This window comes from Ranitomeya variabilis, chromosome 2 (genome assembly GCF_051348905.1).
Source record: "Ranitomeya variabilis isolate aRanVar5 chromosome 2, aRanVar5.hap1, whole genome shotgun sequence".
NCBI classification, from domain to species: domain Eukaryota; kingdom Metazoa; phylum Chordata; class Amphibia; order Anura; family Dendrobatidae; genus Ranitomeya; species Ranitomeya variabilis.
This window is the reverse complement of record NC_135233.1, coordinates 450,013,057-450,035,069: the sequence shown is the minus strand read 5'-3', so window position 1 is coordinate 450,035,069 and position 22,013 is coordinate 450,013,057. Positions and strand designations below refer to the sequence as shown.

General features: G+C 44.4%; 1 protein-coding gene across 1 annotated transcript in view; it reads right to left on the bottom strand.

The window, feature by feature from the left end:
- GALNT18 (polypeptide N-acetylgalactosaminyltransferase 18) overlaps positions 1-22,013 on the bottom strand; it is a 240,199-nt gene that overhangs the window by 63,040 nt on the left and 155,146 nt on the right. The window contains exons 3-5 of the mRNA XM_077287257.1: positions 20,111-20,277; positions 1,294-1,477; positions 456-653 (exon numbers count right to left, since the gene is read on the bottom strand). Coding sequence (XP_077143372.1) covers positions 456-653; positions 1,294-1,477; positions 20,111-20,277 — 549 coding nt within the window. The remainder of the gene's footprint in view (positions 1-455; positions 654-1,293; positions 1,478-20,110; positions 20,278-22,013) is intronic.

Genomic DNA, 22,013 nt, shown 5'->3' with positions numbered 1-22,013 from the left:
GGGAGTGGAGGATGGGGTAAAATCAAAGAAAGGAGAAGAAAGGGAATTATCACACTCACAAAACCAAACAGTTACAGATAAATCCAACAACCGCCTACTCAAATAACCACCAACACCTTTCCTCCCAGCCACTCAGCATAAGCTAACTCTGACAATGAGTGCTAGGCAGGACCCAGCTTATATAGGAGATGGGACTGGATAACTTTGCTCAGCTGAGAGCCTTGCTCCAAGAGCTCTCAACAGAGCAGATTAAACCCTGCACTGCCCAAAGAAACTTACACCAATCAATAAAAAGGGGAAATGCTTCTATTCAGCCCAGGAGTAGGAGAAACCAGACACTGCGGTCCTCTAACTCCTCTCTGTAGTGGTAAACCCGTGACAAATACGCAATGAACACTGGAAAAACTCAGCAGAGAGGACATATTGCACCCAGGGCATGAGGGGACCTATAGTACCTGATGGGTGCAGTCGCATTCTCCATCTTCCACCAAGATTTTGGAGGGTTCAGATATCGACACCATAATTCCCAGTCGAATCCCTGAGCGGACAGAGGATACTCTTCAATTTCAAAATTGTCGTATTTGATGTTGTCAAAAGATGGTGATATAATGACTTTACGGTTCTCCTGGATCCTGCTCAGCACCGGCTCTGCCCTGGAGGAAGAAGGAGAAGATTCAGGGTCCAAACTGGACACTAAGTGCTGCAAAATCACTACAAGTAATCATTTGCAGAATTTCCAGCTGCGTGCCGGATCTGAGATAGTTTGAACGTTTTTACACTACTCACAACCAAAGCTGCATTCACACTTCTGTATTTCTGTTGGCTCCTACATGATAATATTCGCCAAGATCTCATAGCACCCTGTTATATTGTGCACTGCATCATGGGAGCTTTATGAACACCACCGCAAACTACTGTGCATACACCGCACCTTCTATACACCTGAGAGCTAACAGGAAAGCAGCAGAATTATGAATGCAGCTCCAGGTGGAACTGGAGTTTTCAATAAATGTAAAAAAGAAATTAAACATAAGACACAAAGGAAATATCTATTTTCATCCCCATCACAGCTCATCATGGGCTCCCAGTTTTCTAGGAAAATATATGCACTATGGTAATGAATGTTCCACAAAAAGAGTCTTCGGATACCACGAGATCAAAGAAAAGGGACTTCAAGGACCGATTCATTGTTTGCAGGGTATATTTTTAATGTTATAATCTCTCTGTTTTCATGATCTCTGCTACCGGTCAATGATTGAAAACCTTGTGCCAATGACAGATGATGGCACTCACCATCCCACGCTAAACTCAACATGAGCATCGAATAAAGCCACAACAGGAGCCGTAGCTGCTCGCCACCCGCTGACTCTCGATCGGATGAGCCCCTCCTGCTTGCTATGGCGGACCACCTTAATAAATCCCGATTTCTGAGCGTTCACATCATCCACGTACTGCGCCAATTTCTCCTTCAGCTCCTCTGTAAAAGAAACAGAAAGATGGTTACAGGATGGCTCATCCATCGCACTGACACACATCATCGCCTTCCCCCGCCATGGCATATGTCGCAGTCACGGAGCCCCATCTGCCGTGTATGTGGCTCATCTATAAATAACATTTTACTGATAAACGGTCTGAGAACAACTTAAGAGCAAACCGCAAACACTGCTCGATATTTACAAGTCAGGATAAGTGCGGCAGAGGCGCGGTGTACATTCCGAGCTGCGGACTCCGTTACAATGTCGCATCCTCTTGGGGGACACAATAGGACGAGATACATCTTCTACCATACATGTGACCGCAATTGTAGTGTAAAATGTTCCTGACAGCAAGTCGTGCATATGATATAAGACTGTCTCATTGTTATCACTAAGACACAATATAACAGAGCAGAATATGGAGAACTTGTGTCAGCGTATTACTAAGGCAAATAAATCACAAATGTACTCTTCACTGCAAGAAATTAGTATTTTTTATTAAACCAAGATTACAAGGCAACAAAGATAATGAATATATATGTACTGATCCTGAGTTACATCCTTTATTATACTCCAGAGCTGCGCTCACTATTCTGGTGGTGCAGTCACTGTGTACATACATTACATTACTGATCCTAAGTTATATCCTGTATTACACTCCAGAGCTGCGCTCACTATTCTGCTGGTGCTAGTCACCGTGTACATACATTACATTACTGATCCTGTACTGATCCTGAGTTACATCCTGTATTATACTCCAGAGCTGCACTCACTATTCTGCTGGTGCCGTCACTGTGTACATACATTACATTACTGATCCTGTACTGATCCTGAGTTACATCCTGTATTATACTCCAGAGCTGCACTCACTATTCTGCTGGTGCCGTCACTGTGTACATACATTACATTACTGATCCTGTACTGATCCTGAGTTACATCCTGTATTATACTCCGGAGCTGCACTCACTATTCTGCTGGTGCAGTCACTGTGTACATACATACATTACATTACTGACCCTGAGTTACATCCTGTATTATACTCCAGAGCTGCACTCACTATTCTGCTGGTGCAGTCACTGTGTACATACATTACGTTACTGATCTTGAGTTACATCCTGTATTATACTCCAGAGCTGCACTCACTATTCTGCTCGTGCAGTCACTGTGTACATACATTACATTACTGATCCCGAGTTACATTCTGTATTATACTCCGGAGCTGCACTCACTATTCTGCTGGTGCAGTCACTGTGTACATACATTACATTACTGATCCCGAGTTACATACAGTATTATACTCCAGAGCTGCACTCACTATTCTGCTGGTGCAGTCACTGTGTACATACATTACTGATCCTGAGTTACATCCTGTATTATACCCCAGAGCTGCACTCACTGTTCTGCTGGTTATTATATGTAACAGCAAACACATTTGTGGACAGACACCTATGACTTAGTTTAGTCCCTGCTGTATATATGACACTGCCCAGAATCCAAGTCACTAATGCACACATTTTGCAGATGCCATATGAGAAAGCAATCCTGGGGGATTTCTGCTCTGAAGCCTGTAGTATTCAGACTGCAGGTCTAGAGTATAACGTAGACTATTAATTGGGATCAGAACGATCACAATGAATCATCCACACAGGATAGAATAGTAACCATATAAGATTTACAGACAAAGTTAAGCTCATCGCCAATAGCAACTATTGAAATTGTGATTGCAGCTTTAGAGGTGACTAGAGTACAGGACATGATGAATTTTGAGAGCAGTACAACACTGTACGTCGACAGACTATGAACTTAAGAACGTTTTTATAAGATGGAATGCCCCTTTAAGAACGGAAGCCCCCTTCGTTGAAAGTGAAGCTCGGAATCTGCGGCTTCCTATTATATGCGCTCGGCACATTAGTAATAATTTACTTTCTGTGGCATTTGTTCATTTACATAGAATGGAGACAATAACTCGGCAAAACATCGTCTAAATGCAAAATTTCCGTCCGCCCGTCCAATCAGTGCGTTCACCGCCGCGAAAATAAAGTGTTCCATCTTCCAGATTTTTTGTTAGAAAGTAATAGAACAAAGTAGAAGATGCAGAAACCTCGTTTGCGCTCGTCTCATTAATGGCTCCTGCGAAATTCACACAAAATGAAGCTTTCCCTGTGCAGATAATTTACGCCAGAGAATGTGATAATGGCGCCACCGGTTCCAGATAGTACCCGGCTGATTCTACGCCTCGCTGATGCCGGACATTTCTGTCCCGTCCTCCGATGCTTTGGTTCTAGCACAGATTCGCCTTTTCCTCCATAATTAGTAAATCTCGGATAATCCAGCATGGCGGATGAGCAGAAGTCCAGAGATGCACACCAGGATTCCTCCTCTGACCGGTCAATCTAAAATACATGGCGGTCCCATCTTGGGGAAAGAGCTCCCGCCACCACAGACGCCCCCCGAGAATCCACTCAATCTTAGCTGTGAGATGCGTTAAACCTGTGCAGAATGGAAATTAGCAGCAAGCAGGGATCTTGAAAATCGTGAAGTATTGGCGGACAAAGAACTCTGGCCGCACTATTGTACTTGCGCCAGTTTGATCCTGTAGAGCGCCACAGGCGGTAACTTTCCTACCAGCACCATGAGGAGTCTCCAGCAGTTCTTTCCTTCTAACCTTCCTTCTTTTCTTTCATCTCTTTCTTTTCCTCTGTCCTTCAATCTTTTCATCATTCAATTCATCCTTATTTCTATCATTCTATACTACCATTCTTTCATTCCTTTCGTTCTTTCCATCCAGTCTTCATTTTTTTCATTTACTCATTACTTTGTTTCCTTCCACCATTTATTTTCTACCTTCACTCTGTCTTCATTCTTTCCCTCCGTCCATCCTCATTTCTTACGTCATTTCAATTTTAGAAAACCTACTCAAAAGTGAATATTCAAAATCCAAATAACAAACACTTTAAAATAATTTTATTGAATGAAATTAAAAACCAGGGTATAAATACCAATGTATTAGTGATCCGTGACTCCCAAGGACACCAGCTCCAACGTACGTTTCGCCACCGTGGCTTTTTCAAGGAGCCACGGTGGCGAAACGTACGTTGGAGCTGGTGTCCTTGGGAGTCACGGATCACTAATACATTGGTATTTACGGTATACTCTTTTGCACATTACTTATGCACTTTATGCAGTCCTGACAGGCTGACTGCTAGACTTGCACTTTATATGATTTTTTGAGGGTTATTTAGCCAATTCTATTTGTATATAATATGGGATCTGTGTTCCTAATGATGTGTATGTTCTTTGTACTATGATATATATGGTGATGTTTGTTGTCAGTTTCTCCTGGTTTTTAATTTCATTCAATAAAATTATTTTAAAGTATTTGTTATTTGGATTTTGAATATTCATTTTTGAGTAGGTTTTCTAGATTTGTTTTAGTGGATATTATTTATTGTTTTTGGTGAGATTTTCTCACTATGTGGTGGGTCATTTCAATTTTATCAGTCCTTCCTTTACTTCCCTTATGGTTTCCTTCCATTCTTAATTCATTCCATTGTTTCCTTCCACCATTTATTTTCTACCTTCACTCTGTCTTCATTCTTTCCCTTCGTCCATCCTCCTTTCTTACTTCATTTCAATTTTCTGCCCCTCCATTCTCCTTTCTTCAATATTTCCTTCATCCCTACTTTACTTCCCTTATCGTTTCCTTCCATTCTTTCAAAATCCATTCATTCCTCCTTTCATTGTTTCCCTACATTCTAATTTTTCCTTTCTCGACTCAGTATTTCCTTCATTCTTATTTCCTTTATCATTTCATTTGCTGTCATTCTTTCCCTCTATCCATTCTCAATCATTTCAAATCATTTCATTATTCTGTCCTTCCTCAATCCTTCCTTCATGCATCCTTTATTCATTACTTCTGCTATGTTTTCCTTCCATTCTTCATTCTTTCATCATCCATTTATTCCTTCGTTGATTCCTTACATTCTCATGCTTTCCTTTCTCCATTCAATCTTTCCATTCCAATATTTATCCTTTGCTTCTGTTCTTCATTCATTCTTTCCTTGCATCCCTTCTTCATTCCCTCGTTCCTTCCTTTCTTCATTCCCTTGTTCCCTCCTTTCTGTACAATGCCTGAACGTCTGTGCAGCATTAATTCTGTGTACAGAACGTTCTGTGAGAAGAATACGGCGTCTGATTTATAATTGTTTTTGCTCCTGGAGAAGTTCCTTCATTCACTTTGAACAAAGCCGATCAGATATGAACCTGAAGCAATGAAAGCGGCCGCGATCCTCAGCGCTAATTAGGATGCAGAACTTGATTGTTCTCCTGTCACCGGCACAGAGCGGAGACAAACTTCCAAGAGATGAAAGTTGTGCAGATCCCCCCATCCCCTGCTGCAAATTAAAAGCCTCATCAGAAACAAGTTGTAAAGTAAAATATATACATGACAAGGCTGGATGGCAGGCAATATGGCCAGTGTGACAGCCATTATAGGCGCTGCCACTCAGGACTCTAGGAAAGCGGAGCCTGTGAGATTCATCTAGATCCCCATCCAGGAGGCACTTGTACCCCCCCCACCGCGCTGCAGCCCTGCGTCCCCTGATCTCCTTGGCGCGGCAGCAGAGAGTCTGAATGTCAGGTCTTCAGATTGTTTTGATCAAACTGTTTGAGATTTCTTCTGCCAGGAGACGAGAAGACATCACAGCGATTGCCGGCTGCCTCTGACATCTGCTCTGGTTCTACTCCCTCCGAGTCTGTCCAGCTTTAATCAGGACGTCACGATCGGGACAGAGAACAGCGAGAAGCAGATGGTAACACTAACGCAATTCACATTAACAGCACTCAACAGGAACCATCACAAGAAGCCAAAGCTCCAGACCCTCAGCGAGACATAGAAGTAAAGATGTTGCAGGTGCCCAGGGTAATTTACTACTAATAAACTACTATAATACTGCCCCTATGTACAAGAATATAACTACTATAATACTGCTCCTATGTACAATAATATAACTACTATAATACTGCCCCTATGTACAAGAATATAACTACTATACTACTGCTCCTATGTACAAGAATATAACTACTATACTACTGCTCCTATGTACAAGAATATAACTACTATAATACTGAGGAAAAGCAGAAGTCCAGCGTGGGTGATGTCCATAAAAAATACCTTTTATTCCATTTTTGTTAAAAGCACATAAATCCAAAGTCCATCTTCATATCCATAGACACAAAAACGGGTGATTCATACCAGTGACAGTCACAGGCTTAAAGTGCATTAAAATCAAACGCGTTTCAACGGTCTTGCCGCCTTACTCATTGTGTAAAAATGAGTAAGGCGGCAAGACCGTTGAAACGCGTTTGATTTTAATGCACTTTAAGCCTGTGACTGTCACTGGTAGGAATCACCCGTTTTTGTGTCTATGGATATGAAGATGGACTTTGGATTTATGTGCTTTTAACAAAAATGGAATAAAAGGTATTTTTTATGGACATCACCCACGCTGGACTTCTGCTTTTCCTTTGTACCTACTTGCAGCACTGCATGATCCGTGCGCTGGGACTGAGAGGAGGTGAGCTGATCTTCATTGCTTTTTCTTTACTATAATACTGCTCCTATGTACAAGAATAACTACTATAATACTGCTCCTATGTACAAGAATATATCTACTATAATACTGCTCCTATGTACAAGAATATAACTACTATAATACTGCCCCCTATGTACAAGAATATAACTACTATAATACTTCCCCCTATGTACAAGAATATAACTACTATAATACTGCCCCTATGTACAAGAATATAACTACTATAATACCGACCCCTATGTACAAGAATGTAACTACTATAATACTGCTCGTATATACAAGAATATAACTACCATACTACTGTTCCTATGTACAAGAATATAACTACTATAATACTGCTCCTATGTACAAGAACATAGGGGCAGTATTATAGTAGTTATATTCTTGTACATAGGAGCAGTATTATAGTAGTTATATTCCTGTACATAGGGGAAGTATTATAGAAGTTATATTCTTGTACATAGGGGCAGTATTATAGTAGTTATATTCTACTATAATACTGCTCCTATGTACAAGAACATAGCTACTATAATACTGCCCTCTATGTACAAGAATAAAACTACTATAATAATTCTCCAATGTACAAGAATATACCTGCTAGAATACTGCCCCATGTACAAAAATGTAACTGCTTTAATACTGCCCCTATGTACAAGAATATAACTACTATAACACTGCCCTCTATGTACAAGAATATAACTACTGTACATAGGAGCAGTATTATACTAGTTATATTCTTGTATATAGGAAGCAGTATTATAGTAGTTATATTCTTGTACATAGGGGCAGTATTAAAGCAGTTACATTCTTGTACATAGGGGCAGTATTATAGTAGGTATATTCTTGTACATAGGGGCAGTATTATAGTAGGTATATTCTTGTACATAGGAGCAGTATTATAGTAGTTATATTCTTGTACATAGTGGCAGTATTATAGTAGTTATATTCTTGTACATAGGGGCAGTATTATAGTAGTTATATTCTTGTACATAGGGGCAGTATTAAAGCAGTTACATTCTTGTACATAGGAGCAGTGTTAGTCTTATAATACTGCTCCTATATACAAGAATAAGACTAACACTGCTCTCTATGTACAAGAATATAACTACTATAATACTGCTCCTATGTACAAGAATATAACTACTATAATACTGCCCATATTTTGTATATATGGCTAATCCAGGGGCCGGTGTCTGAACAGTCGGGACCCAGGTCCTACTCTGTCCTTATTTATCTGTATGTCTGCTGACACATTGGTGAACTACAAGAGTTAGGTACAGTCACCATGTCGCGGTTGGACGGCTATTACGTTTTTTTTTAAATCAAAGTAATGTTAGTTAAGCCACCTATGTTATTTACATGCAGCCTTACTATTTATTTATTGCTTAGAAAGTATATGCACATTTTCTTTTTATCTGAGGTTTGACTCATTACACAGCTCGACTTCTGGTCAATCACTTCTACGCTGAATTTCCATACGCAACATCAGCTGTAATTCACCAGGTGGCACAATACCTGAAAGGCGCCAACTAAATGAATAAAATGTGCCGCCATTATGGTGTCAGGGTTCCAGCTGTGACATGTGACTGCCACAAACATTATCAGCCCCTGAGATTCTCAGTGACATGTAGGCTGATGGGTGGCGGTAACAGACGAGGAGGGCCCTTTAATACCGTTGCATAAAAAAGCGCTGAGGTTCCCTACCGTAGATGTAACATTTGGCTGTGGCGTTTTCCATCATGTACTTTCACCGCCACAATTTACTATGTGAATGAGACCTCCTTACTTCACAGGAGTCGTCAGTGCTGTTAGAGCGCACCGAGCGGTAATCCCTCCACCTCCGCCATCATCACAGAGAACACGGCGCCTCTTCAGCGCGGCGCTCACTCTGACACTCGCAGACAGATCTGTGTTGGTTTTCTAAAGAAACAAACAATTTTACTCAGGAGCTGAAAATTCAATTTTCTGGCAGATTAGCTTGTCAATTTATTCCTGGTGTTTGGCGAGCGGCGCGCTGCCATGTTCATGCATCGTGTAAAAATGCCGCAAGGACGATCTACAGGGAAGACTTCATACATCGCTCCTGATGACGAGGAGGCGATGGGCCGTGAGAGCATCAAACCGCAGCCCCTGTAATCCTCTGTGTGAGGCCTGCGAGTCGTATAACGGAATTATCTGCGCTGCGGGCGGCACATCAGCCGATGGTGGCGTCTATGCATCTTACAGGTGGTGTTACACACTGCCGCTTTATGAAAATTAAGTCTACAACGTTCTTAAATACTAATTTTGCCCTTTTTCCACGCAGTTTTTGGTGTTTTTCTATTTTCATTTTGTGTCTTTTTTTAAAGTTTATTTTAGTAGGGCGCACCAATTTTTTTTTTAATTATTTTTAAAGGTCAGTGACTGTTGGCATGGTTTAGGGGTTTCCAGATGTTTCTGGCCAATTCCTCAATTGCAACATTTTAAAGAAGCCATAAAGTTTTTGGGCGAATATACTCCCTTCCTCCCCACCGTCACCATAACCACAGTGATATTATGTTCAGCTGTAATTTTTGTACAAATTTTGACACAGTTAAAAAAAACAACAAAAAAACAACTTTTTTGCAGTAAAACGTCACACAAGAAAAGTTTAAAAACGAGAAGCATTTTTTTGATTCTGTACAAAATTCATGAAGGATGACACATTTCCTTTGTATTTTAGTTCCCCCCCCCCCAAAAAAAATAAATATAATATATAGTCTTTTTTATTTTAAAAATTACAAAAAGGAAAATGAGCCAATGCAAAATTGTGTGCCCCCTTGGAGATTTGTGTGCTCAGATAAGGTGTGAAACCTCGGTCAAAGTTAATTCGCCTGTTAGGGCTATGGCTTGTTCATCATCATCGTTAGGAAAGGCCAGGTGATGCAAACTTCCCAGCTTTATAAAAACCTAGCCTCCTCTAACCTTGTGCCAAAAAATAGAAGTCATAGGTTCTTCTAAGCAGCTGCCTAGAACTCTGAAAATGGTGAAGGCCCACAAAGCAGGAAAAGGCCAAGATAGAAGATAAGCAAAGCGTTCTCAAGTTTCCCTTTCCTTAGTTCGAAATGTAATTAAAAAATGTCAGTTACCAGGAACAGTGGAGGTCAAGATAAGGTCTGGAAGACCAAGCAAAATTTCAGTGAGAGCTGTTAGATGGATTGCTAGAGGTAAATCAGAACCCCCCCCACTTACAAAAGACCTTCAGAAAGATTTAGCAGGCTCTGCAGTTGTGGTACATTGTTCTACTGTTCAGAAAAACCTGCACAAACATGGCCTACATGGAAAAATTATCCGAAGAAAACCTCTCCTGTGTCCTCACCATAAAATTCAGCATCAGAAGTATGGTAAAGAACATATAAACCATCTAAACAAGCCTGATGAATTTTGGAAACAAGTCCTGTGAACCGATGAGGTTAAAATAAAACTCTTTGGCCACAATGATCAGAGGTATGTGTGGAGAAAAAAGGGCACAGAATTTTAGGAAAAGAACATCTCACAACCATTAGGTTTGAGGGTAGATCAGTAATACTTTATGGTTGTGTCGCAGGCAATGACACAGGGAACATTTCACAGGTAGAGGGAAGAATGGATTCAATGAAATTTCAACAGGTTCTTGATGCAAACATAACGCCATCTGTAAAAAAGCGGAAGTGGAAAAGAGGATGGCTTCTACAAATGAATAATTATCCTAAACACACGTCAAAATTCACAGTAGACGACCTCAAAAGGTACAAGCTGAAGGTTTTACAATGGCCCGCACAGTCCCTTGATCTGAACATCATTGAAAATCTTTGACTAAACCTCAAAAAGGCATTGCATGCAAGATGACCCAGGAATTTCACAGAACTGAAAAATTTTCCAAGGAAGAATGGCTGAAAATCCAAACAAGAATTGAAAGACTCTTGTCACCAAAAGGGTTTATAAGCTGTGATACTACTAGGTACTAACAATGCAGGGTGCACAAATTTTGGCATTGACCAATTTTTCTTTTTGGAATTTTTTAAATTTAAAAGATCAAAATATTTTTTTTTGTCTAAAATACAAAGCAAATGTGTAACTTTAGGCCTTTTAGAGATCATTTTATCTTCAACATGCTTAACTGTTCACAATAACAGTAATTTCAACCAGGGGTGCCCAGACTTTTACATGCCATTGTATCAAGCTGCAGAAGAGTGGCTACACTGTATATAGCTGTAGCAAACACTCAGCTGTGAGAAGTATTGGGGCAGTATGGGCTGTCGGATGGATATTTTGGCCATTGTCCGTTAGTGAGTGACATTATTGGCAAATGATCATCATCAGTCACTATGTGTAAGCCCACTGGAATTAATTGGTTGCTCTTGAAAGGGCAGGCTTATGTGGCCGCCAAACTCTGATGCTGCTGGTTTCCATCTCCAGGAGCACCCAGCTTTCCCGGGCTCCTGAACTCATCGTACTACATGGTTTTATCTACCATGTCAGCAAGGACCCCTGCACAGACCAGACAGATTTGCTGGTCAGGAATTCAGGAAAGTTGGGTAATCCTCTTCCTGCAAGGGGTTAATCTATCCACTGCTTATGTTCCAGACCTTGCGCCGCTCTCCTCGGTCATTAGCGCGGACTCTCTTATTTTAGTTTGTTCTGTAAATCCATCAGATGGCAACAAGCGGCGGCAGAGAATCGGATTAATTTTAATTTTACCTGGCAAAGACGTCTCCTAAAATCTCTGTGCAGATGCCAGGGAAAGCTGGGTGGCGGATGTGGATGGAGATTAATTCTGGCATCTTAGAAATGTGAGGATTATCTACCCCCACTCCAGATTGGACCGGACCCTCTGCGCACCGTAACGATTGGGGCTTGGCTCGTTCCGGTCATTGTTAATTAGTCCGGATGAAGCAGTTTGTTCCCATTGGCGCTTATTCCGGTGTCGGCAGCAGTTTATAATTAACGCAGTCAAACACCGAGAGCGATCTAGAAAGAAAACTGAATGGACGGTGGAATTTATTAGCACTTGCGCAGTTTCATGGAGCCATTTGCCGCAATGATTGGATGTTTCAATGGAGTTTTGCATGACAATGTCACGATGAGATTCTAGCGGTGCTTTTTCAGGACTCTGGGCTTTCCTATGACAGATTAGTATTTCGACTTGACTGTGGTAATATACAATTCCAATACTCCGCCACGCTCGGGTTATACCGAGACTTTCCGTTTGTTGATGTATTTGATGGAAGTTTTTGCATCAGGAACCTTAGAATGTTTTAGAGCCGAGATTACAGAAACCTTCTCTTACTGCGGCGTTCACAATCAGAGCCCAGCGCCAGATTATCAAGTTTATTTGGATCATAACATGCCAGATTAACAGACTGTAATATTTCATGTGGAGGACGGCGCCAGTAATTGGTCTGCAATAGATTGTTCTTCCGAGCTGCCCTCGCCACGTCTGAGCCGTCTCTGCGCACATCTTATTCCAGAAGGTCCAGCAGAAAATAAAAAGCAATTTATCAATGACAAAGAATATTGTTATCATCAGCCATATTGTATCCACCGAGGCCCAAGACGAGCGACGACCACGCAGAGCAGACAGAGCTGCTGCAGCCCGGCCAAGACTCCGCGCATGGAAGTCAACTCTCTTCTCTAGACTGTATTCAATATTAGTCAGCTGTTCATCTAGAAGAAACAAACCTCCATGCTTTACACTGCATGCTGGGTATATACAAGGTTTACGCCTCCATTAAAAAAAAAAATCCACCAATCCGACACATTTTGTAATCGAACAATCTGATAATCTGGGATATTGTCGTTGGCTACTTCTGCGCTCTGCAGTATATCCCGCTGCGCCCCTCACTGTGGCCCCCGTTGCGGCTGGTGTGAGTGGCATCATATAGGCGGACACTTCCTTTACCCAGCAGTGAATGGGGACATTAAATCCTACGCTTTCTCCCCCTCTTACAATAGTGAGGTAATGGCAGCAGCGCAATAGTCCGGGCCCCGAGAAGAGGAACATAGAAGACGGCAATTCTCCACTTATCGGAGAACGAGGTGTCGCTCTCCAGATACAAAGATGGAGGTTACAGCGGAATTACCAGGTGACTTGTCACATCAGTCTCCAGATGGCATCACGCTGACGGTGGACGAGCGTGTTCTGCAGGTACTGGGCAAGTAACATCTGTAATTACTACATCTAAAGTTAGAGCAACAGGAGGAAGGAGGGTGCGAGAAGCTCGGAGGGCAGAGGAGGAAGGAGAGCAGACAGGGCAAAGGAGGAATGAGGGTGCAAGAAGCTGGGAGGGAAGAGGAGGATGCAAGAAGCTCGGAGGGCAGAGAGGGCGAAGGAGGAATGAGGGTGCAAGAAGCTCGGAGGGCAGAGGAGGAATGAGGGTGCAAGATGCTCGGAGGGCAGAGGGCGGAGGAGGAATGAGGGTGCAAGACGCTCGGAGGGCAGAGAGGGCGAAGGAGGAATGAGGGTGCAAGAAGCTCGGAGGGCAGAGGAGGAATGAGGGTGCAAGATGCTCGGAGGGCGGAGGAGGAATGAGGGTGCAAGACGCTCGGAGGGCAGAGAGGGCGGAGGAGGAATGGGGGTGCAAGAAGCTCGGAGGGCAGAGAGGGAGAAGGGGGAATGAGGGTGCAAGAAGCTCGGAGGGCAGAGAGGGCGAAGGGGGAATGAGGGTGCAAGAAGCTCGGAGGGCAGAGAGGGCGAAGGAGGAATGAGGGTGCAAGAAGCTCAGAGGGCAGAGAGGGCGAAGGAGGAATGAGGGTGCAAGAAGCTCGGAGGGCAGAGAGGGCGAAGGAGTAATGAGGGTGCAAGAAGCTCGGAGGGCATAGGAGGAAAAAGCACAGAAGGTGCAGGCAGAAGAATGGCACAAAAAGCTTGTGAGGAGGGAATAGAGGGTGTAGGAGGAAGAAAGGCACAAGAAGCACAGAGAGGGTAGGGAGCAAAAAGTACAGATGATGAAGGTGGAAGAACGGAACAGGAAAAAGGAGGGCACAGGAAGCTTGGAGGGTAGGAGAGCACAGAAGGGAGCAAAGAGAGCAGGAAAAAGGGTGCCAACAAGCTGTGATTTTACACACACGTCGAATACGCATGAGAAAAAAAAATACAGTGATGTGCGCTGCCGCGTAGATTAACACTGGTCATAGTAACATAGTAACATAGTTAGCAAGGCCGAAAAAAGACATTAGTCCATCCAGTTCAGCCTATATTCCGTCAGAATAAATCCCCAGATCTACGTCCTTCTAAAGAACCTAATAACTGTAAGATACAATATTGTTACGATCCAGGAAGGCATCCAGGACTTTTTTGAACCCCTCGACTGAGTTCGCCATCACCACCTCCTCAGGCAAGGAATTCCAGATTCTCACTGCCCTAACAGTAAAGGTACCTTCACACGAAGCGACGCTGCAGCGATAGCGACAACGATGCCGATCGCTGCAGCGTCGCTGTTTGGTCGCTGGAGAGCTGTCACACAGACCGCTCTCCAGCGACCAACGATGCCGAGGTCCCCGGGTAACCAGGGTAAACATCGGGTTGCTAAGCGCAGGGCCGCGCTTAGTAACCCGATGTTTACCCTGGTTACCAGCGTAAAAGTAAAAATAACAAACAGTACATACTCACCTGCGCGTCCCCCGGCGTCCGCTTCCTGTACTGACTGAGCGCCGGCCCCTAACAGCAGAGCGGTGACGTCACCGCTGTGCTTTTACTTTCACTTTAGGGCCGGCGCTCAGTCAGAGCAGGAAGCGGACGGCAGGGGACGCGCAGGTGAGTATGTACTGTTTGTTTTTTTCACTTTTACGCTGGTAACCAGGGTAAACATCGGGTTACTAAGCGCGGCCCTGCGCTTAGTAACCCGATATTTACCCTGGTTACCAGCGTAAAACATCGCTGGTATCGTTGCTTTTGGTGTCAAACCTGACGATACACGCCGGTCTGACGACCAAATAAAGTTCTGAACTTTATTCAACGACCAGCGATATCACAGCAGGATCCAGATCGCTGCTGCGTGTCAAACACAACGATATCGCTATCCAGGACGCTGCAACGTCACGGATCGTTGTCGTTCTCGTTGTAAAGTCGTTTCGTGTGAAGGTACCTTAAAGAATCCTCTTCTATGTTGGTGGAAAAACCTTCTCTCTAGATGCAGAGAATGCCCCCTTGTGACCGTCACCTTCCTTGGTATAAACAGATCCTCGGAGAGATATTTGTATTGTCCCCTTATATACTTATACATGGTTATTAGATCACCCCAAGTGCTATGCGATGTTTTCTCGCATTGCACTCGTCCGTATTCTACCCTAGTGTGTCCCCGACCTAAGGGTCAATGTCCCTTTAAGGTGTACAATATCTCAGTGTGAAGTGATTGTTGAGTAGATCTGGCAATGGCAGGGTTAAAGCTGTCTCCGGCGCTCGTACATACGAGATGATTTGCCCCACCGCCGAGAACGCAATCACATAAATCCATCTCGTTCAGCTTCACACGAGGCTCCGCACCTGCCGCCGCTCCCGGCCCTGATTGATAATCAAATTAACTTCTCAATCATGGCCCCAGATTGGAGAACAGAATCCCAGCGGGGGCAGCAGGCGCGAGGTGTGAGTGACGCACCTTGTGTGGCGGGCTGCCCGAAGAAGACCACTTACCAAAATACCAGAAGTTTGTGATTAACCTTACAAGAAGTGCAAAGAATTAAAGAAACACAGTCATGTTATTATATAAATCGCTAATACTCCAGAAAATAAGAAACTGTCATATATCTTATCAGAGGATGCAGCTTCTTGCTCTTCCTGAACTGATCTCTCATTCTCATCAGAAAAAAAAGTATTAACATATTTCCCCATTAGTGAGAGGACAGTTGGTGCTTATAAGATTCTATGGAGGAGGGAGGAATTGGAGACCGAGTTGGTGCCCATAAAGTTCTATGGAGAACTGCAACCGTCATCTCCTATCTCCGTTATGGGAAAATCTGTGTTCACTGAAGACAGATGTTACCCAAGGATTCTGACCATGAAAGCTCTGTCCAAGAGGAGAAAGAAGTGGATTCCTCTCATTAGATATATTAAAGTTTCTTTTCATGTGTACTTTTGCGTTATGAAAAAAATAAAATGACTGAGACTCTTTAAAGGGCTGAGCTGATCTTGTATAAAGGGTAGTTTTGTTTTTTTTACTTGGTGTTTACATTCAGCATTTTCTAGATCTCTGCTTGCTGTCATTAAAGGGGCACATGCATGACTTACACTGTTATCTGTCCTCACTGTAGTGAAGTTCACACTGGGATAATAGGAGGTGCAGCTTGGAGGAACAGACAGCGGGGTGATAGGTGCAGCTCGGAGGAACAAACAGCGGGATGGTAGGTGCAGCTCGGAGGAACAGACAGCGGGGTGGTAGGTGCAGCTTGGAGGAACAGACAGCGGGATGGTAGGTGCAGCTCGGAGGAACAGACAGCGGGGTGGTAGGTGCAGCTCGGAGGAACAGACAGCGGGGTGGTAGGTGCAGCTCAGAGGAACACACAGCGGGGTGGTAGGTGCAGCTCGGAGGAACACACAGCGGGGTGGTAGGTGCAGCTCGGAGGAACAAACAGCGGAGTGGTAGGTGCAGCTCGGAGGAACACAGCAGGGTGGTGGGTGCAGCTCGGAGGAATAGACAGCGGGGTGGTAGGTGCAGCTCGGAGGAACACAGCGGGGTGGTAGGTGCAGCTCGGAGGAACAGACAGCGGTGTGGTAGGTGCAGCTCGAAGGAACAGACAGCGGGGTGGTAGGTGCAGCTCGGAGGAAGACACAGCGGGGTGGTAGGTGCAGCTCGGAGGAACACAGCGGGGTGGTAGGTGCAGCTCGGAGGAACAGACAGCGGGATGGTAGGTGCAGCTCGGAGGAAGACACAGCGGGGTGGTAGGTGCAGCTCGGAGGAACACACAGCGGGGTGGTAGGTGCAGCTCGGAGGAACAGACAGCGAGGTGGTAGGTGCAGCTCGGAGGAACACAGCAGGGTGGTTGGTGCAGCTCGGAGGAAAAGACAGCGGGGTGGTAGGTGCAGCTCGGAGGAACACACAGCAGGGTGGTAGGTGCAGCTCGGAGGAACAGACAGCGGGGTGGTAGGTGCTCTGCTGCTGCTTGCTGGAAGGGAGTGGAAACATTCACTACTTATATCTAAAGTAATGCGTTAATGTGACCGAAGACAGCACGTACATGGAGTTGGTATGGCTTAAACCAGACCTGGGCAAAGGGCGGCTCAAGGGCCACACCACGTCCCCTCCCAGAATTCACAGCCATCTGTATCCTCAGGATGAGGTGAATATAATGGTGGAGGAGGGAGCCGCCAGCTCCTGTCACCGAGTCAGCAGACACGACGTCACTACATCATGTCTGCTGTGCAGAACGTCAGTGCACACAACAAAGACGGAAGCAGAGCGCCGGGGAATGGGAGCAAGGCGAGTATTTTTTTTTTTTTAATAAACATTTGTGAATGTGTAGAGGCTCACACTGAATATAGGGGGACTGTGTGTGGGATCATACTGTATACAGGGAGGCCATGTTTGTTCTCATACTGCATATGGGGGGTTCTCATGCTTTATATAGGAGCCTGTGTGTGGGATCAGACTGTATATAGGGGGCTATGTGCGAGATCATACTGTATATAGAGTGGCTGTGTGTGGTGGCTCATGCTGTATACAGGGGCCCGTGTGTGGAATCATACTGTATATAAGGGGGCTATGTGTGGGGGCTCATACTGTAAATAGGGGTAAGTCAGCATATTTAATTCTACTCAGTAATAAGTGATACAAAAAAATATATTTATATAATTAATTTCAGCCTATTGGTTGAGCCCTCCACAACCATCACGGTCTCTCATGTGGCCCTTCCGGAAAACTAATTGCCCAACCTGGGTTTAAACGGTTTTCTATAATTTTGGCCTGATGACAAATTCAATGAACATAAGGATTAATGACCTCGGGGAGATCAAACATCCAACACCGCGGAGACACCATCACGTGTTTCTCAACGCAGAGATCCAGAACACTGCCCCCATCCCTTATGGGAAATATGCAAATGCATGTAGAAAAGCCGCGGAGACACCATCACGTGTTTCTCAACGCAAGCAATGAATAGCCAGGTCTTTCACCGGGAAGGAACAACCACGGGAAGGGCAGCATCCAATAAAGGAAAACCACCTATGCCAAAACATGGTATCCATCCACAGACAGCTGTTTCGGGGTATTTGCCCCTCATCAGTGTGGAGTAGGAAACTGGCTATTAGGAGCAGTGCCTAGTGAAAAGACTATAAACATAAGGATGAATGACCTCGTGGAGATCAAAACATCAACACTGCGGAGACACCATCACGTGTTTCTCAACGCAGTGATCCAGAACACTGCCCTCATCCCTTATGGGAAATATGCAAATGCATGTAGAAAAGCCGCGGAGACACCATCACGTGTTTCTCAACGCAAGCAATGAATAGCCAGGTGTTGGATGTTTTAATCCCCGAAACAGCTGTCTGTGGATGGATACCATGTTTTGGCATAGGTAGTTTTCCTTTATTGGATGCTGCCCTTCCCGTGGTTGTTCCTTCCCGGTGAAAGACCTGGCTATTCATTGCTGCGTTGAGAAACACGTGATGGTGTCTCCGCGGCTTTTCTACATGCATTTGCATATTTCCCATAAGGGATGGGGGCAGTGTTCTGAATCACTGCATTGAGAAACACGTGATGGTGTCTCCGCGGTGTTGGATGTTTTGATCTGCCAGAGGTCATTCACCCTTATGTTTATAGCCTTTTCACTAGGCACTGCTCCTAATAGCCAGTTTCCTACTCCACACTGATGAGGGGCAAATACCCCGAAACAGCTGTCTGTGGATGGATACCATGTTTTGGCATAGGTGGTTTTCCTTTATTGGATGCTGCCCTTCCCGTGGTTGTTCCTTCCCGGTGAAAGACCTGGCTATTCATTGCTTGCGTTGAGAAACACGTGATGGTGTCTCCGCGGCTTTTCTACATGCATGTGATGACAAATTCAGACGTCCATGAAACTGTCAGAGGAAAGACCGCAATGTCTGATCTGACCTCAAGCACCTTGGATTGTGGCCTCTTCACTCTTCCTCCAGACTTTGGGACCTTCATTTCCAAGGTCTAGTGTGAAATTTGCACAATCAGTGATGGTTCGAGGAGCCATGTCATCTGCTGGTGTAGGTCCACTGTGTTTTATGAAGACCAAAGTCAGCGCAGCCGTCCACCAGGAAATTTTAGAACACTTCATGCTTCCCTCTGCCGACAAGCTTTTTGGAGATGGAAACTTCATTCTCCAGCAGGACTTGGCACCTGTCCACACTGCCAAAAGTACCAATTCCTGGTTTACAAACAACAGTATCACTGTGCTTGATTGGCAGCAAACTCGCCTGACCTTAACCCCATAGAGCATCTATGGGGTATTGTCAAGAAGATGAGAGACACCAGACCCAACAATGCAGACAAGCTGAAGGCTGCTATCAAAGCAACCTGGGCTTCCATAACACCTCAGCAGTGCCACAGGCTGATCTCCTCCATGCCACGCTGCACTGATGCAGTAATTGATGCAAAAGGAGCCCCGGACCAAGTATTGAGTGCATTTACTGAACATACATCTCAGTAGGCCAACATTTCGGATTTTAAAATAATTTTTCAAGCTGGTGTTATAAAGTATTCTAATTTACTGAGATAATGACTTTTGGGTTTTCATTGGCTGTAAGCCATAATCATCAACATTACCAGAAATAAACACTTGAAATAGATCACTGTTTGTAATGAATATATAATATATGAGATTCACATATTGTATTGAACTGAAATAAATTCACTTTTTGATGATATTCTAATTTTGTGACATGCACCTGTAAATCAGCGTATGTGAAGTAGAGGGATTAGATTGTCAGCTCCTGGGAACATTTACCTACAGATCAGAGCGAGATCTGACCCCAGGTCCTACACTGCCTCCACCTCTGAAGACGTCATCTGGACCCCAAAATTTCCCCCCTAGACTACACCCGAGTCCCCCCTCACAGATCCGAGCCCCCCTATGACCCACCATTATTGCTGTTGTCGTCCACCAAGATGATTTCCTTGAGAAGTTTTGTGGGCGTCCTGTCAATGGCAGAATGGATGGAGCGCAGGATGACGGACAGAGCCTCATTCACGAAGATGAAGACGATGCTGACCTGGGGCAGATGATCCGGATACGTCAGGTTCTTGCAGCTATTGGGGAAATGACAGAAACGTAACGTTATCAATGTTAGAATTCTTTTCAGGCAGTGTTGTCATGGGGTCTCCTCTGCAGACATATGACAAGTGACATTTGTTTATCCAGAATTAAAGGGCCCAGATGCCGGATTATGAAATGTTCTGTAACACAGACTGGTCATATAAAGGTGTATACAATGTAACGGTGGGCTTCACAGAATTCCAGACTGTTACACCTCTTAACCAGGTTCTCCAAATGGGCCTCCCAGCAGCACAGAGTATTTCAGAACAGTCATGTGCAGGACTACATCACATGACTCCAGTGGTTATTACATTATATTTACAAATTGCAAATTTTTTTTCGCACCAGTTTTGGGATGATGTTGGAAAACCATGGGAAAGCACCACGGGCACGACGTTTGAACCCGACTTCAGGCAGTGTTCACATGCGGCAGATTTCTTGCAGAAACCTCTAGAACTCCAAATCCACCCTATCATGTGAATGCCGCTGTCTGCAGCAGATGCGTGGATGTCTGCAACATATCTGCATGCATGATTTCACCCACAGGTTCTGTCCTTACCTCAGCATGCTGGTACTTGTAGCTCGTGGACAGCTACAGGCTGCAGAAGTTAGAACATAGGATCGGAAATCTGCATTAACTCCTTTGCTGCTGGAGTGAACTTGCGTGACCTATATAGTTACTTTTCTTTGCTGGGACTGACAAATGTAAATCGAGCAGGTGCTTCCATTTCGGTACGCTCCAGCAGCTCGGCATCACGCATGCAGGTGCGCTGAAATAGGAATAATAGGAGCTGGGGGGCTGTTTAAGTGATAGCGACGTGTGCGGCATTTAGACATCTGGACGGCTACATTTTGGGTTTATCCAACAGAAATGTTCATTTAAATGTACAGAGAGAAGCACATATTCATCAAAATACCCACAGAGCACTTCAGGGGAGGAAAGTGTAGATCTTAAGTGAGGTCCCAGAAAGGAGTTGTCTCATGAAGATAACCCCTGTCTATGTGCCCTATTAGGTCTTTCTCACATTTGTGAAAAATAGAAAAAGAAAAATCTGTCTGATGTTCATCCTGAAGAGTTAGCCGAGGGTCTGCAAGGTAAAGCAGACAGCTGCTGGCTTATATTATCAGGCTGGGAAGGTGCATGGCGATATTTAGGCTGGGTAGGGCTAAATACCAGCCTGCGGCCAGCCCAGAATTGGCGCATCACATTAGATGCGCTAATTTTAGTGCCTTTCCCGTTTGCCCTGGAGCGGTGGTAATCGGGGTAATGGTATCTGTGATTTGTCACATTCCAGTTGAGGAAAAACTCACAGGAACACTGCCTCATTGAATAACATTGGTGCATTGAACTCGGCGTAGTGGAAGCGATACCTTTTAGTGGCAGGAGCAGTATCTATTAACAGCACAGTATTTCAGGTTAGGAGTGTGCTGATTTTATGAGAGGACACATACTGGGTGAAGCAGGGGCTCGTACAAAAGCACAGAGTATTTCAGGAGAGGAGTTTTCTGCTCTTGTGGTAGGTCACACTCCGGAAATAATTATAGTGGATGCTGCAATTTACCCAGTAGCACAGAGTATTTCAGGAGAGGCGCGAGCTAGAATACCAGTAGGTCACAGTTTGGGAGTTACATAGTGGGAAGTAGCAAGTTCTTTTAGCAGCAAAGAGCATTTCAGCAACGTATTGATCTTGTTGGAGGTTATAGACAGATTCATCATTTATGGAGTAGG